The 18,059-nt window shown below is 36.3% G+C and overlaps 1 protein-coding gene across 1 annotated transcript in view; it reads left to right on the top strand.

Annotated features, from left to right (window-relative positions):
• The window catches only part of LOC135125199 (uncharacterized), a 32,821-nt gene extending 14,769 nt beyond the window's left edge, over nt 1-18,052 (top strand). The window contains exons 2-3 of the mRNA XM_064050597.1: nt 374-450; nt 15,914-18,052. Of these exons, the coding sequence (XP_063906667.1) occupies nt 406-450; nt 15,914-17,536 (1,668 nt within the window). The 5' untranslated portion in view covers nt 374-405 and the 3' untranslated portion in view covers nt 17,537-18,052. The remainder of the gene's footprint in view (nt 1-373; nt 451-15,913) is intronic.
• The last annotated feature ends 7 nt before the right edge of the window (nt 18,053-18,059 follow it).

Here is an 18,059-nt window from a genome sequence, read left to right as displayed (position 1 = left end):
GAGCCGTTATCACCCAAGCAAGAACTAACGAATTAGCATGAGCGATCATCGCCAGATGGCGGTTCACGGCGTGTCAATTTTGACACTTGTCACGTCGAAACAATGCGCCTCGACGATCATTGTTGGTCGTGTTAACTGCACCGGTGTGAAATCTCGGCTCAATTAAGCTTCTAACCTACAAATGTAAACAACAGTTGTTCTTTTCGAGGTCTTTTAAATTAGAATAGTCGCCTAATTGCGTGTAATGAAATGACAGATGTCGCCGCATGCCTTCGCTATCCTATATCACAAGTGCAATTGCATTTCCTGTGTCAGCTGCGTTTCTCTTGTTTTAATGATTTCGACGTTTCAATTAAAGAATGCATTTTTTCAGAATAACCTGCTCCTGGAGAAGATCGTAGGGAAATGCGGTTGCACATTATCGTCGCTGTCGGCCTTTTATGTCAAGGGGTGAGTATGGAGAGGCCATTTTTAGTACTAATTCCGCCGCCGGATGCTAGATGTCGCTTCGAAACGACTTAAATTCTTAACGAATTCAGATAAAAACGAGGCTACGAGAAAGACAATTAACAACCTAGACGGATCGTTTAATCACCAAAGTCGTGGTTGTTTTTCTTGATAACGTGACAGAGCGGTTTAACTTATTTCTTGTGTTGATGTCAACTAAGTATGTAGTGCGATAGGCGTCATCTAAGTAAAAATCTATGTACAGTCAAATGAGGCGCTTTCCAAAACTCGCTAGCATGTTTTTAGTACTATTAGTAGTACTGGGTTGGTATCGCATGCAGAAAAAGAAGTCGCCGCGACATTGCCGATAAAATGGCCGATGATCGCATCGATAACAGAACAGCGACATCGTGACACGACCTACCGGCAATGAGTCAATCAAACTGTTCATTACACATCCTGCTCGCATCCTCGATTCTGAAGATTGTTGGTGATTTAACAATCCGAGTTTGGCAGGGACTGCGTGCTGGGGAATGTCGATTTAGATTACTAATTCGAGCAAAAATAAACATTCTTAACAATGGTAAAATTAAAACTTTTTGACAAGAAGGAAGATACGAAGTGAATTAGAGTTGGCGTTGCTTGTCAAGCTTTGGGTGGTTGGTACCACTGCTCTCAATTTGACGTAAATCAGTGCCAACATAAATTTTAGCCAATTATAGGTACGGACCTGTCAGCTGACAGACGATGCGAGCTGTCAGTCAAGAATTACAAATTATAAAAAGAAAGATGGCGTTCCAAAAACAAAAAAGTGGAAGGCTCATTGATAATAAAATGAAGGCTAAAGAAATGGTACAAAAAAAAGTCATAGATAATACCAGCCATAGTGAAAGAAAAAAGTCCCATGAGGGTATCTCACCCGTGACCTTCACTTATTAGTACACCCCTAACCATCTCAGCCATGAAACGTTGCTTTTGTATTAGCATAAAATTATATTATACATTTTTTACTTTTCTTGCGAAAATCTTGAGAGTAAATTGTCAAGGCGGATTCATCAACCACAAGTACAAGAGTATGTTATTTTACCAAATTTAAATAGCTTTTACAGTAGTAAGAAAAATGAAGGTGGTGGGTGAAAAAACACGTACATATAAAGAAAAAGATTAGTCGAATATTATGCGATAGAACTTCCCTCGTCTCTGAACAACAATGAAATAAAAATTGTAGGTAATACAAGTCGCAGTGAACGAAAAAAGTAGCCACCTTATGGAACGTTGCTCTTATATTTGCATAAATTTTTGTTACACAATTTTGACTTTTTTGGGAAATTTTGGAGGGTAAAATATCAAGGCAGATTCATGAAGCAAAAATACAGAAATATATTATTTTATAAAATTTAAACAGCATTTACCATGCAAATTAAGCAAAAAGAGTAAACAAATATAATACAACATAGATCAATTTTCGAAAGAATCGACAAACAATAACAACTATAGGGAAATAAAAGATTACAAGTATTAGAAATCAAAAAAAGTCAACGTACTCACAAAAAAAATAAAAAAAATTGATCAGATATTGTTTGAGAAAACTTCCCTCGAAGTACGAAAGTCTGGAGGGTAAAATGTCAAGGCGGATTCATGAAGCACAAGTACAGAAGTATTTTATTTGTGAAAATTTAAACAGCATTTACTACGCAAACTAAGCAAAAAGAGTAAGCAAATATAGTACATATATCAATTTTCGAAAGAATCGACGAACAATAACAAATATAGGGAGATAAAAGCTTATAAATATTAGAAACCAAAAAAATTGGTCGAAAATTTTCAACAAAACTTCCCTCATTCCTGAAATAGAATCAAACATAAAAAATAAACACCAGATTTAGGAATTTAACTCGTTACTATGGAAATTTGCAATTTAACACCTTTTAAATTTAACATATTTTTACAAGATTAGTAGAGGCAAAATCAGTCAGATGGGCGGGGCAAGTACTAACCCCGCCCATCCGCCCCTTATTTTCTCAGAGGATATGTCATTTGCCAAAATAAATCTTATCTTAGGAAGTACTAGCCCCGCCCACCCGCCCCCTATTTTCTCAGACGATATGTCATTTGCCAAAATAAATCTTAAGTACTAGCCCCTTATTTTCTCAGACATGTCATTTGCCAAAATAAATCTCAAGTACTAGCCCCTTATTTTCTCAGAGGATATGTCATTTGCCAAAATAAATCTTATCTTAGGAAGTACTAGCCCCGCCCACCCACCCCCCTATTTTCTCAGGAGATGTGATTTGCCAAAATAAATCTTATCTTAGCAAGTACTATCCCCGCCCACCCGCCCCCTATTTTATCAGAGGATATGTCATTTGCCAAAATAAATCTTATCTTAGGAAGTACTAGCCCCGCCCACCCACCCCCCTATTTTCTCAGAAGATGTGATTTGCCAAAATAAATCTTATCTTAGCAAGTACTATCCCCGCCCACCCGCCCCCTATTTTATCAGAGGATATGTCATTTGCCAAAATAAATCTTATCTTAGGAAGTACTAGCCCCGCCCACCCACCCCCCTATTTTCTCAGAAGATGTGATTTGCCAAAATAAATCTTATCTTAGCAAGTACTATCCCTGCCCACCCGCTCCCTATTTTATCAGAGGATATGTCATTTGCCAAAATAAATCTTATCTTAGGAAGTACTAGCCCCGCCCACCCACCCCCTGTTTTCTCAGAAGATGTGATTTGCCAAAATAAATCTTATCTTAGCAAGTACTATCCCCGCCCACCCGCCCCCTATTTTCTCAGAAGATGTGATTTGCCAAAATAAATCTTATCTTAGCAAGTACTATCCCCGCCCACCCGCCCCCTATTTTTCAGAGGATATGTCCATTTGCCAAAATCGGTTTCATCTTAGCAAATACTAGCCCCGCCCACCCGCCCCCTATTTTCTTAAAAGATATGTCATTTGCCAAAATGCTAGTATTTGCTACGATAAGACTGATTTTGGCAAATCACATAATCCTCTCAGAAAATGGGTGGGTGGGCGGGGCTAGTACTTGCTAAGATAAAACTGATTTTGGCAGATGATATACCCTCTAAAAAATAGAGGGTGGGTAGGCGGGGCTAGTTCTTGTTAGGATAAGACTAATTTTGGCAAATAACATATCCTCTGAGAAAATAGCGGGCAAATCTAAAAAATATGAATCCAATTACAACTTACAAGTAAAAACTCATAATATTTTGCACATTTTGGGTAGAATTTATTCGGCAAAATTTTGAACTGACGTCATCAATTTCTTGGGGGAATAAACAGATATATTTTGCTTACATGCTTACAATAACAAAACATCTGCAACATTTCAAAGTAGGTATTCATTTTGCAATTCTTGATTTATTCAATAAAATAAATTGATTGATTCATTAATTTTTTTGAGTCATCCTGTATAAGCAAATGCAACAAATATGAATCGAATGATAAATCACAAGTATAGACTCATCCTATTTTGGACATTTTAGATAGAATTTATTCGGCAAAATTTTGAGCTGACGCCATCAATTTTTTGGAGGGGATAAGTAAATATATTTTATGATTAAAAAATTTTGATGCTTATCATAACTTTCAAATATTTGCAAGATTTCAAAGCATTCGGTTTTGCAGATTGCAAAATGTTGTTTAATATTTAAATACGGAGTTATAAACTATTTTATACAATTTGAAGCCCATTTACTATGTACGATTTTGAAGTGACGTCATCACATTATTGGTGTAGATGATTAGACAACTTTGAAAAATGAAAAAAATTAAAAATTTGGAAAACTGAAAAATTATAAAATCGAAAGAAACATTGTAAAATTGAGAAATGAAAAATGCAAAAACGAAAAAAATGAAATGAATAATCTAAAAAACGGAACCAAAGAACTTGAGAAATTAAAGAAACAAATAATTCAAAAATTGAAATATTCAAATTGAGAAACTTAAAATCGAAAAAACGAAATACTGAAAATTAAAGAATAAAGGAATAGAAAAATTGAATACACGAAAATTGATAAAATCGAAAGAAACAATGATTTAGATCGAGACGGATGGGTGGGGCTTAACTTTTGGCTTTCTTTTTTACTTAATACATATAGAATAAAAAAAATCACCACAATTGAGATAGGGTGGGTGGGCGGTCAATATATTTTGCCTTCTTTTCTTAACATATGACAACAGGAAATTAAAACATGTTTAAAATGGTAATTTTTTGTTTTGAAATATGGATTTTGCAATTACGCTCCGCCCCTCGATCTGACAACGAATGAAAACTTCATCACGATTTTTAAGTTTTTTGTGAAAAGATGACTACATATATTAATGAAAAAGTCACAATATTAGCCCCGCCCACCCGCCCTGTCGCAATTGTGATGATTTTTTTTATTCGTGGTGAGTCAAGAGGGCGGAGCTTAATCGCAAAATCCTTATTTCTCCACAAGAAATTACCATGTAAGACATGTTCTTGAGTATCGTGTTGTTCAAGAAATACTAAGCGAGTATTAAGTAAAAATTAAAGCCTGATTGAGATCGATACGAATGGGTTATGTTTTGGTTTTCTTTTGTACTTAATACATACAGTTTGCTTTGAACAACACGATTACTTAAGAACATGTTGCACATGGCAATTTCTTGTAGAGAAACAAGGATATTGTAGTTAAGCTCCGCCCTCTTGGCCCACGACTAATAAAAAAAATCATCACAATTGAGACAGGGTGGGTGGGCGGTCAATATATTTTGCCTTTTTTTTTTAATATACGTAGACATCTTTTCACGCAAGAAATTAAAACATATTTAAAATGGTAATTTTTCGTATTGAATATGGATTTTCCAATATAAATACAAAATTTGACAACAATCGACCCAGTACTTTCGGAGATTATCTGTCTCATAAAAATCGACACAGACAGACGAGAGACAGACAGCCGGAAACGGAAGACCTATTTTTTATACAGTAGACGTCATGAAACGTCGAAAAAACATGAAATTAGTCATGAATTTTCAAAAATATGATGAAAATAAGAAAAAACTCGAAAGAGCATACAAAAAAAAAAATAAAAAGTGACACCAGTTTTTTTTTAACTAAAAATTTATAAATACCAACTGATTAAAATCAGTGCCACTCCCACAAACAAAATACGAAACTAAGATCTTTATAGAACTTCTAAATTCAGATTTAAAGGAATATGATATGTTAAATCTAGATGGAACATAATACAATTTGACATTTTAACTTTAATTTATGAATTATAATCTTTCTTTCGTTTTAAATTTCATAACCGCTCATTTTTCATCGTTTGATTAATGGTTATTCCTGCATTATTTGTGATAATCATATATGAAGAATGTCGTTCCCAAAAGAGCGAAAAGGAATTGGCCCAAGGGGAAATCCTTATGGAACTCCTAAAATTATGATACAAAATATTTATATATTCACACTCACATGATATACTATATAGATATATTGATAATGTAAAAATAAAAAAGTTAGGTCTATTTAGAAACTTTGCGCATTCATTTTCACCGGAAATGACGACAACTTTGTTTATTTAATGTGAGTACCTTATTTAAAAATATTGCCAGTTTGTCAAAGCAGTAGCGAATGATTTGTCGAGTCAGAAATTTTCAAAGTTGGCCTTGGTTTTTGTAAACATTGTGACGTATGTCTACAATAAACCCAAACTTTAAACTTTGACAGCTAACACGCGGAAGGGTAATCCCAAACTAAATTTTTCGTATAATAAACTCCCCACTTTTCAACAATTCTGTCAAATGTCAATTATACACAACAGTATGGATTAATAAAACACGTGCGCTTCGGCTACGTTTTCGTCTATCAAAAAACAACGCTAACTTGATAACTTTATCAATTCAAAGACAAGAAAATTAAACAAAAGTAAAAAACAACCAAGAATAAGGGGAAAATTAATTCACGCTGTATATATTTCAGAGTGCATTTTTCGATATATATTTTTGCTGAAATAAAGATATTAATTTTTTCGTATAGACAACTGCAAAAACACATTTTTTAATAAACATTAATTTATATACAAATTTTCTGAAGTGACGTCATCGATTTTCTGGGAGGGTGGCTAAATAAATATATTTTTTTAATTTGTTCGTCGACGTTATACCGAGATGATTTAGGAAAAAATAAAGAACTAAATGAAAAAGGACTGTTTAAAGTTGAAAAAGCAAGTGTGAGACGAAAAATGGCAGAACTGGGGCAAAGCAAAATTCTTTGGCATATTGTGCGATCTAAATCTGAACAATAAAATTCTCCGAGTCTTGACTATGTTAATAGTTAATTCTTTAATTTGGACACTAATAAATTTAATCACTGTTCGATGCTAAACGCGCTCAGAACGCTGGCCGGCACAATTCCCAACATTTGTATAAAATTAAAAACAAAGCACCACGTGAGAAAACCATGAAATGGGTGTAAAACCGTACCATTTGTGGTCGCATTGTCATCAAAACGTCCCCTCGTATCGGAAACGTGTGAATGAGGTTTGAAGCCACGCAAAGGGTAATGGTAAATCTCTGTGAAGGAGCAATCGAGTGAATGTCGGTGGGCGGTGTTTTAAGTCGTATGTATTTATCAACATTAACACCGGTCTCTAATTATATACTGCGTGCAAATAAAATAGTCGTGGTCATTTGAAGCCGGAGCATAAATTATCCATAAATTTTCACACATGAAACAGGATGTGGGAGAGGAAATCTAGGAATCGTAGAATTATATCGGCGGTGTCAAATTCTTCCAAGTCGAAAATAAGCTTCATTAAAAATTGTTAATGGTCGTTGGCGCGTAAGTGACCACTGAAGAACTTATTTACATATTTATGTGCCATTTCCAGTGAATAAAATTTCGATGGATCAAATTTCGTTGCGATATGCGCTATAATAAAATTCGGATTTATTGTTATGGGGATTTTTTGCTACGAATAAAGTATGTCTTAATTAGGTGCGAGCCAGCCGCACGACATTTTCTTTCTATTGGTTTTATTCCACCTCATTTGGCTCGATGTGCACTAGGTCCAATTAGTTCCCCGAGATTACGTTATTCAAAAACGAATAGCTCCCGCAGCGATCTGCCGCGTATTTGCATAAACACCCACGACTCTGATCGCAGTTCCCGCTTGCGTCCCGTGGTATAGTTAATTTTCCCTTTCGTTCCGATTTGCCGAAATTGCGTCTTCCGCAATCTGGGTCTCCATTCGTGACACAATTTTCGTATGGGAGCATCGATTGGTATTTAATTAAGGTGATGTGGAGCATGGAGAGCAGAGCTTGCGGCAGGCCCGGACTGATAACGGTGACTTGACCGGGCGCCCGGGGCCATCGCTGACCCACACACACACTTATCAGATGCCGGACAGGCAATAACCAACCACCTCACACACGTGCTGATCAATCAAAACCGACACCCCGTCATTAATTTGGCCCAGATTCGGATTCCCACGATGCAGGACCTCCGAAGAGACTTGGGCCCGATGAGGCGGCTCCAAATTAATTCGTCGCCGAAAGAATTCATTGAGGAAACATGTGTACGACAAGGTTTTTTGCGAGGACTTTATCAAGTGTCACATTCCGGAAAAATGTAGAACGAACGCGAAAATATTGATGTGGTGTCGGTTTCGAGATTCTCAAATTCCTAATCATTAGCGGCGCATCTTTGATGATTCCGGTTCGGTGAGTGGCCAAGGCACGAAGCAGTCGCACTGGGAAAAGTAGGACTGGCACTTTTGGGAGCTGACACCATTTCGAGGCTCGACTTTTGCTAAGCGAGATTTGGCGACAAAGAAAGCATCCGGGTGCAAAAATTTTGACGGAGAGCCGGGTTGGTCTGGCGCGGAGATTAAAGATCTGTTAGATAATCAGAGGCGATGGAAACAAAACGCGTCCATAATCGAAGTCGAGCGGAGGCATGGATCCCTGCACGCAGTCACGTTGCTCGGAGAAATGAGTCGGAACCACGGGAGCGTGTAATTAGCCTAACAATGCCATTAAACCATTTACCAACAAGATAGAAGGAAAAGGAAGAGTAATAAATGCATACAGGATCCGGCGCCGCAAGCTCGCGTTAATTGCACGCAGATCAATCAATTAAACCACCACGTGCCTTATTCTTCTTTTATCTATAACGCTTATATATGTTACGTCCGAAGACTCCATTATTAACATTTTATTCGACTTGGTTCCCGATGCACCGCATTTCGTCTTAGATCAATGAACTTTCTTCGCTTATGTTATCAACCCTGCCGAAGTGACCTCTAACCCTGAGGCTAACGCACTCGTTATCACTGGCCTACTTCTAGATGCAACGCACATTCGTCTTAGAGCAACGAACTTTCTTTGTTTCGTACTCCTTATCAACCCTCGACCCTTGGTTGACCTGTAATTCTGATGCAAGCTCTTACATCAGCCCATGTGCAGCTTATCTTCGCCAAAGGAGGTCAAACCTCAGTATATAAGGGAGAAGAACGAACAGAAGATTCATTCAAGTATTCGACACTCAAGTATTCAACATTCGAGTCGTGATCTGCAGTCAAAAGTCTCAAATCATACCGTAACGCCGTTCCCGTCTTATCATAAAATATTTTACTTTTATATTTTGTCCGGACTTAGAAAAGTCTAACGTTATTTTATTATATTCGAACTTAGAATAGTTTCAAGTCTTGTAATCATCATTTAATAAAATAGAATAAAAAATTGTTAATTTTTATTCGTAACGACCATCAGGATCGTTAAAGTGGCGCAGTCGGTAACATTTGCAAAAATTTTTGCAAGTCGCGAAAAATTCGCAAACTCGAATTTAAGCGAGAAACGAACCTATTCGACGTAGTTCATCATCTGGAAGAAGCAGCGAGAAGATTCTTGAACACTATCCAGAAAGAAAGCGAAGAAAAGGCGAAATTGAAGAAAGAATTTTCGAAAATCCCGAAGAAAGAAGACTGGTATCTAGGGTTTTCATTTTCCGGATTCCAGGTTCAATGAAGAGCATCTATCTATTACTGTAAGTAGTATTTGTCTCTTATTTTTGGTTTTTTGCAACATATTTCGTATTTTTGCATTTATTCGATTTATTCAAAAATTCCTTGTTATTCTTCAATTTTTCTCAATTTAATGAAATAATTCTTGCCTTTCTTTATATTTTTCCTTTAAGTTAATTTAATTACAAAAAAAGAAAAATGGCAGATTTTACTCTAAAAGATTTAAAAGAATTAATACCAACTTATGACGGAGAACAAGCAACTTTGTACGACTTTATTGAAGCGGTAAATTTTGCATTTGAAAATGTACAAGACGAGCACAGAAACGCACTACTTTTTGTTGTAAAAAGTAAATTAACCAGTAGCGCGAGAAGATTTATTTCATCAAGGCAACTTAATAATTGGGAAGATATTAGACAACTATTAATAGGTCATTATGGTGACTGCAGAGATACCGAAGGGTTACTTTGTGATTTGACTTCTTGTTATCAAAACCCAAACGAACTTCCAAGAAATTTTGTGCAGCGTATTGAAGACCTTCTTACAAAAATTCGTAGCAGCGTCGCACTAAATAATGAATTAAATGATGCATCCCGAAACGCATTAAATGCATCACACGAAAAGATAGCTTTAAAAACATTTTTAGCCGGTCTATCCGAACCTCTTGGTAGTATTTTACGTTCACAAAAACCTAACTGTCTCGAACAAGCCGAACAATTTCTAATTGAAGAAGAAAATATCTCTTACTTAAAAACTTTTAGATCACTAAAACCATCACTACAAAAATCGGTAAATAATAAAATAGTACCGAAAGAAAATTATCACTCTTCTTCTGCAACAACTATAAAAGCTTGCTCGTACTGTAAGAAACCACGACATATGATCGGATCTTGTTATAAACGTATACGAAATGAATTAAACCAACCAGAAACACGAAGTACGCAAAATAAAAATTTTAATGCAAATACTTTACAACAAAATAATTTCACTAACACAGAAAATTGTCGAGACTTGAATAAAAATAAAAAACGAGACTTTTATACAAATCAGCGAACAAATGAAAATAATCAGATTAATTATTTAAATCTTTCCAGTAATTCGATGTACAATAAATCTAAAGGTAAAAATAAACCATCTAAAGTGCATCAAAGTCATAATGAAATTTTAAGTTACAATTTAATGAACGAAAATAGTTCAAAACTAATGTACATTGTAGATGACGATAACAAGACATATTTAATCGATTCTGGAGCCGCATTATCAATAATGAAATCAAGTTCTGTACCTAGTAACGTTTCAAGACTAAATGAACATTTTAAAATTCAAGGAATTGCTCCAAAACCTATTCATATCACCAAAAGTTTTTATAAAAAATTCGATGAAACAAATACTGAGTTTAAAATGTACATCGCCAATTTAAAAATCGCATTTGACGCAATTTTAGGTTTAGATTTTCTCACCTCATACGATTGTGTCGTTGACTTTAAGAATAATGTTCTAAAAACTAATTTTAAAGATATTCCGTTATTAGTTTATTGTGAAACACAAACAAAGAAAAATGTTTTACATCACGAAAAACCTCGAAATTCGAGAAAAAGCTTTACTACTCAAAATGATAAAAATTCTGCGAATTATTTTAAGTCGCAAGTGCGCAAACCTCATTCTAATGAATATTTCAGATCAAACCGAATCTATAGAGAAAACAAACGTTTTCCAAATCTATCTCAAGTTGTGGAACCTACTACGTGTTATAATTATAGAAATAAAACTTATAACGATTTTAAACCACAAAAATATAATAACTATTTCCACAGAAAGAATAATTTTAAGAATTTAACAGGAAATCCTTATAATGATTTTAAATCCAAAAAAGCTTATATGAATAAAAATCGTAACTTCTATTATAATGCTAATAATAGCTTTAATTCTGTTTCACCTATAAATGTACATTACATTACACGAAAGCAGAGTAATAATGATCAAAATAAGTTTATAAATCTCAATCGCTCTCAGACTAAAAACCAATCGTTTAATAAACTTACTTATTTGAGATCAACGGAAAGTAATAATTACAGGAATAAAAAGAATAATTTTAATTTTACGAAAGATTTTTACCCAAATTATGCAACTGAAATAGACAACAGGTCTTATGGAACAAATTTTAGATCTAAACAATCGTTTCTAAATAGAAACTTATTTTCGAGCAACAATGTAAGAAAAGATCAACAGATTTATAACAAAAGCTCTTATTTAAACAAAGATAGATTTTGTTCTAATTTTTATTCAACGTATAATAGACGTTTCAGTTCTCAAAAGGAAAATAAATTCCTAAGTGAAAGTACTAGCTTATATTAATTAAATATTATAAAACATAAAAAAAAATAGAAAAAATAAATACACACAAAAGGTTTAAACAACGTTAATTATTTATCTATCATTATTTTCTTTTTGGTAAACATTTTTGTAATTAATAAAATTATAACTGTATTTAAATTTTAGTATTTACTTTCACGATTAATAATTTACAATTATACTTATTTGAAAAACTAAAATAATTATTGAAGTATTAAAATAAAAAGAAAAGCTTTGGGTAAAGAAAGTATTGTTTGATGACAATATAATTAATCACATTGAAATTAAACTCGTTATTTCATAACTCTAAGAAGTGAAGTTAAGAGAACAAATTTACTTCCTTTTACTTTCAGGTAATTTACGATTAACAAAAAAAAAAATCAAATATTTCTTGGTGTATTAAGCATAAAAAAAAAGTAAACAAATAACGTATACACAAAAGATCTTTTTTATAGCACTATAATAAATCATTAAAGCTACAGTTACCATTTCAAAATTTTAAATCATGAAAATTAAGAAAACTGTCGAAAGCTCTATTTAAATTCTAGTATTTACTTTTACTGTTATTGATTTACAATTATTTTTGAAAAATTGAAATATTTCTTAGAAGATTCAGAAAAAGAAAATGTTAACGATCTTTGGGAAGGAAAATATTACTATGTATCATGTAAAGTTAAACTTGGCATTTTGTAAATCTACTTAACTAAAATAAGTTTAGTTCCTTTTACTTTGAAGTAACTTACAAAAAAAATAAAAAAATCTTTATTTCCCAGAGTTAGTAAGTATAGAAAAGAAACAAAAACACAAAGGGATAATGTGTACAAAAAGAATATTGCTTGATGGAATTGCAATGCATCATTAAAAAAATTTTATTTATTTTATTTCATTTCAAATTTATTGTATTTGAACTTGTAAGTAGTTTTAAATATTTTAAGGAATAATTTTCATAATATTGAGTTTGTAAAACAAGTGAAATAATTTTATTTACATTGAGAATTAGAAAAATCTTAAACTGAAACTACTGATGGAAAAAAAAATTATACTAAAGAGCTGATTAAAATAAATCGTTATTAGTTATTTAATTATTTTTAAGTAAATCATGTTTGCAACAGGACATTATCATCAGTTATTTTTACAAGATTTAAGAGAAATTTTATGTTTATGATAAAGCCTGAAACTTTGAACCGAGTGGATAATTTGAAAGTAACTATCGATACTTTGGATATTAGTCCTACAGATTTATTAGGAATTATTGATAATAATTTTTGCTATTGCAAAAATCACCACTGGTTTTCTTTCATTACACCAACAAATGTTCAGAATAATGAACGATAATTCAAAATTAATTTAAACTTGCTTGTTTTAGCGTTTTAAGAAAACGAAAATATTTTATCAATTTTACACGGTTTAGATGCAATTTGGAAAACAATTAAACGGAATCTTGATCCTGTAATTTGAGGATATATTGATTAATTGATAAACAAATAAGAAAGGGTCGATCGCGAAACCTTGTATTTAAGAAATCAAATACAAGCAGCCACTTCGAGTATTAGTAAATTTAACTACTGTCTAAAAGTTGCGAATTGATGAACGAACCTTTAAAACAAAAAAAAAAAATGTCCAAAAGGAAATCAATAAGATCGTAGACATTACTCATCATTTCAATATTCAAGTACATACTTACGAACAGTTGCTTGAATCACTTATGTTAATTGAGTCAGAATTATGTGACATTTTAGAAAGTATTACTTCTGATAAACTAAAGATATTGCATCCTTCAATTATCAAAGCTGAAATTCTTTGGAATCAGTTGAATTTAATTTCTCAACATTTACAACTTTGGATGCGAATATTCACATCTATCAAACGTTTTTGATTTAATACATTTAGAAGCTTTTAGCAAACAAACAAAAGATTTAATTTTGTTTTGAGGATTACATTAGTTCAAAAGGAAAAATATACTGTTTACCATTATTTTATACTCGATTCCATTTAAAGATAATTTTTCATGCAATCATTTCGGAATCAAGATATGTTGCATTAGCTGAGAATAATAGGCACTACTTGAAAATAAACAGTATAGAACGATGTAAAGAACTTGGAGAAGACACCCTACTATATTTCGAGATGATACCATCCCTATATGAGAGTCCATCTTATGAAGTCAAAGTTTTGACCAAGCTACAAGCAAATGAAAGATGTCATCCAGTTTTATTCGACATTTGAGGACCTTCGATGTGATCACTATTGTGATTATATCTCCTTTATATAACATGTTTTAAATTTGGACTACTTAAAGATCCCACTGGATACTTCACGGGTTTCAGTCCACCACAACCAGGTTCCTGCTGTCCTCAAATCTTCATCTACTCCAATGTGTCATGAAGATCGTCAATTCATATCGAAACCGATGACCACTCCGAAGAAATTGTCCATCACAGCGACATCCCACTGGCATCGATTTCAACTAAAAGAAAACTATGATACTCTTCTCGGAGTGAAGAGACTTACGGAGGGAGGTGTTACGTCCGAAGACTCCATTATTAACATTTTATTCGACTTGGTTCCCGATGCACCGCATTTCGTCTTAGATCAATGAACTTTCTTCGCTTATGTTATCAACCCTGCCGAAGTGACCTCTAACCCTGAGGCTAACGCACTCGTTATCACTGGCCTACTTCTAGATGCAACGCACATTCGTCTTAGAGCAACGAACTTTCTTTGTTTCGTACTCCTTATCAACCCTCGACCCTTGGTTGACCTGTAATTCTGATGCAAGCTCTTACATCAGCCCATGTGCAGCTTATCTTCGCCAAAGGAGGTCAAACCTCAGTATATAAGGGAGAAGAACGAACAGAAGATTCATTCAAGTATTCGACACTCAAGTATTCAACATTCGAGTCGTGATCTGCAGTCAAAAGTCTCAAATCATACCGTAACGCCGTTCCCGTCTTATCATAAAATATTTTACTTTTATATTTTGTCCGGACTTAGAAAAGTCTAACGTTATTTTATTATATTCGAACTTAGAATAGTTTCAAGTCTTGTAATCATCATTTAATAAAATAGAATAAAAAATTGTTAATTTTTATTCGTAACGACCATCAGGATCGTTAAATATATGATAGTTCCAGCCCACTTAGATGATTATCCGATCGGCTATTGTTTATGGGCGATGGGTTCCTGCAGCGATTAATCTTGACCAGATTTCGCAACGATTCCCATTATTCTGACCCACTAGATTAATTAAAATTTCGGGTACAGTTAGCCGCACAAGCGGTGGAAGTCCAAGTCCGTTCCGGCTCGGCCGAGTCAAAGGTGCATTTTGCTGCTTTTGCCGAAATTTTTGACCCCGATCGTTCACTTTTTGTCCCGAATTAGAGGCACAAAATCGAATGTAAATTCGCCACAACCGTTAAAACCCAAATTCGCATGTGAGGCAATTTGCAATTATTAAAAAAAATCGGTCGTGTTTATCGGATAAATGCTAGCCTAATTTGGGTTTGCCGGCATTAAATGGGTTTAACCAATTTCGCGGTACTGTTATCGAAATTTGGCAAAAAACGAGTGTAATCGCTTCGAGAAAGCGAAAGCGTCGTCGGTTTTCTTCGCGTACATGTTTCCAGATTTTGAACGGCTGGTTATTAACCTTAATACCTGCGGCTACTAAATCCTGTCGGCATTTAAATTGAAGATTTTTAGGGTCAGCCTATCGCATTATTAATGTCGTAGCTCAAGAGAAGACAAGCTGTAAAGACTTGAAAAAAGAAATTAGATCTAGTGGGTCAGCCGAGTCCGATCGCTACGATCCTAACCCAAATGTTAATTTTGGACACTCGTGCATTGTGGCGTCGGGCAAAAAGCGCCTCCGTTATAATTCACCACAATCGGAGTATCTAGAATCCTCGTCGTTTTTTGATGGAATGTATTGGGAATGGTCGCCCTAGGTGCGGCGAGTGCGTGAAGTGGACGCGCAATAAACGCTGGCCGACTGACCTGTCCTTGCGGATCCGTTACTCCACAGGGTCACACAACCATATTCCCTCATCTCCGCTTTTCACCTACATCCACTAATCGCGTCTGTTTTTCCAGCTGGCCGTCCTCGGTGAAGAAGTCGAAGTCGTCGAGGCCGTCCCCGGCTCCGAAGAAACCAAAGAGCACAGCAACGAAGACAACGACACGAATCCGGACCAGTTAGCTCTAGAGTCGCTAGGGGACCAAGAACAGCCGCCGAAAAAACTCGCCTACAATGTACCTCCAAGACCGCCCATCAATCTCCCACCGCGGAACAACCAGCACTACCCCCACAAACCCTTCCAGAAGAACAAGCCGCCCATTTACGCCGAGAACAAGAACTCGTACAGCGGCCCACCGCCGCCCCCACCCAAACAAGCGATGGACAAGTACGGAACAGCGGGCGACATCTGGCCGGCGCCGGTACCAGACATGCCCAAAATCATCTCCTTGGACGTCAAGTGCGAGAAAAACCTGATGAAAGTGTACCTAGGCTTCGACAAACCCTTCTACGGGATCGTCTTCAGTAAGGGTCACTACAGTAACGTGCACTGCGTGCATCTTCCGGCAGGCCTAGGGCGCACCTCCGCGCACTTCGAAATCGGCATCCACGCTTGCGGTACCTCAGGGAATACCGAAAACGGGCTCTACGGATACGGCGCCGAGTCAGGCTCAGGTACCTACTTTGAAAACATCATCGTCATCCAGTACGACCCTCAGGTACAAGAAGTGTGGGACCAAGCTAGGAAACTTCGGTGTACGTGGCACGACCAGTACGAAAAATCGGTGACCTTCAGGCCTTTCCCCGTTGATATGCTAGACGTGGTGCGGACTGACTTCGCCGGAGACAACGTCGGCTGCTGGATGCAAATCCAAGTGGGTAAAGGACCGTGGGCTAGTGAAGTCTCGGGTCTCGTCAAAATCGGGCAGACCATGACCATGGTCCTCGCCATCAAAGACGACGATAGCAAATTCGACATGTTGGTCCGTAATTGCATGGCCCATGATGGTAAACGCGCCCCTATCCAACTCGTCGACCAGAAAGGTTGCGTCACGCGGCCCAAACTCATGTCCCGCTTCACCAAAATCAAGAATTTCGGGGCGAGCGCGTCCGTGTTGTCCTACGCCCACTTCCAAGCTTTCAAGTTCCCGGATAGCATGGAGGTTCATTTCCAGTGTACCATCCAGATTTGTCGCTACCAGTGTCCGGATCAGTGCGCCGAGTCCGACCATTTGGGCTTGAACGGGATACTCGAGTTGGCGCATAGCGCCCCCGAGGCGGCTTACGGACCGCCGCCGCCGCCGCCTCTCCCCATTGAAGCTTACTTGCACGGTGGGCGACCCAGGGACGAGCGGCGCGTCCGGAGGTCGGTCAAGAGCGACCCAGAAAAGGAAGTCGGATTGAACAGAGTCATCAGGGTGGTCTCGACCGGGGATTTGACCTTCTCGCTCGACGATAACGCCAATACCACGACCATGGTGTTCCCGGCCAAGGAAGAACTGGCCAGTCCGGGCTTGATTTGTATGACGACGCCCGGCTTCGCGGCCACTCTTGTGGTTCTGCTGGGCATTTTGATTATTTCCTGTTTGATGTCGGCGTTTCTGTGCGTCCGACTGCGGCCTTTAGCTGGCAACAAAGTGGGACACGCGACTTCCGACAAAAGTAAACAGACGACGTCTAGAAGCTGTTTTTATTCGTAACTCGAAGGCTCAATTAGTTTAGGGGCTACATGCATGGTCATTGGATGTGCGAAGCTTCGTTAATCGATGAGGCGAACGGTACTGGATTAATGAAGCTTTGCGACTTAGCTTTGTTTTGTTTTTGTTTCAAACGTGATCAGGCATTGTATCCGACGAAGACGCGCTAGTTTTAAGGTTACCTCCAAATTTTTCAAGTTGGATTTGTTGGAATTTACAAAATCTTGTATTTTGCGGCGACTGTATAGATATCTCGAGTTTGTAAATACAATAGTTTGACTTTCTGCGGAACGGTCGTGGTCGGTTTTGGTTCTAGACTTAACAAATTTAGGTTTAGCTTATTCTAGTTATTTATTTCTTTAAGTTATTTATTTATTTATTTTCTTTTGAAAAGACATCCATTACAGTATGTACCTGTATAATTCTATTGTGCGTACTCAAATCTTCATTGGTTCATTGTATCGCAAAAGACGCTGTATGATATTATTTATTAAAAATAAAAACGACTATTTTTTTTTAAGTATTT

Source organism: Zophobas morio, unplaced genomic scaffold (assembly GCF_036711695.1).
Source record: "Zophobas morio isolate AGI-343-1 ecotype UQ-CSIRO unplaced genomic scaffold, CSIRO_AGI_Zmor_V1 ptg000008l, whole genome shotgun sequence".
Classification (NCBI taxonomy): domain Eukaryota; kingdom Metazoa; phylum Arthropoda; class Insecta; order Coleoptera; family Tenebrionidae; genus Zophobas; species Zophobas morio.
The sequence above is the reverse complement of the archived record's forward strand: the minus strand, read 5'-3'. Positions and strand labels throughout refer to the sequence as shown.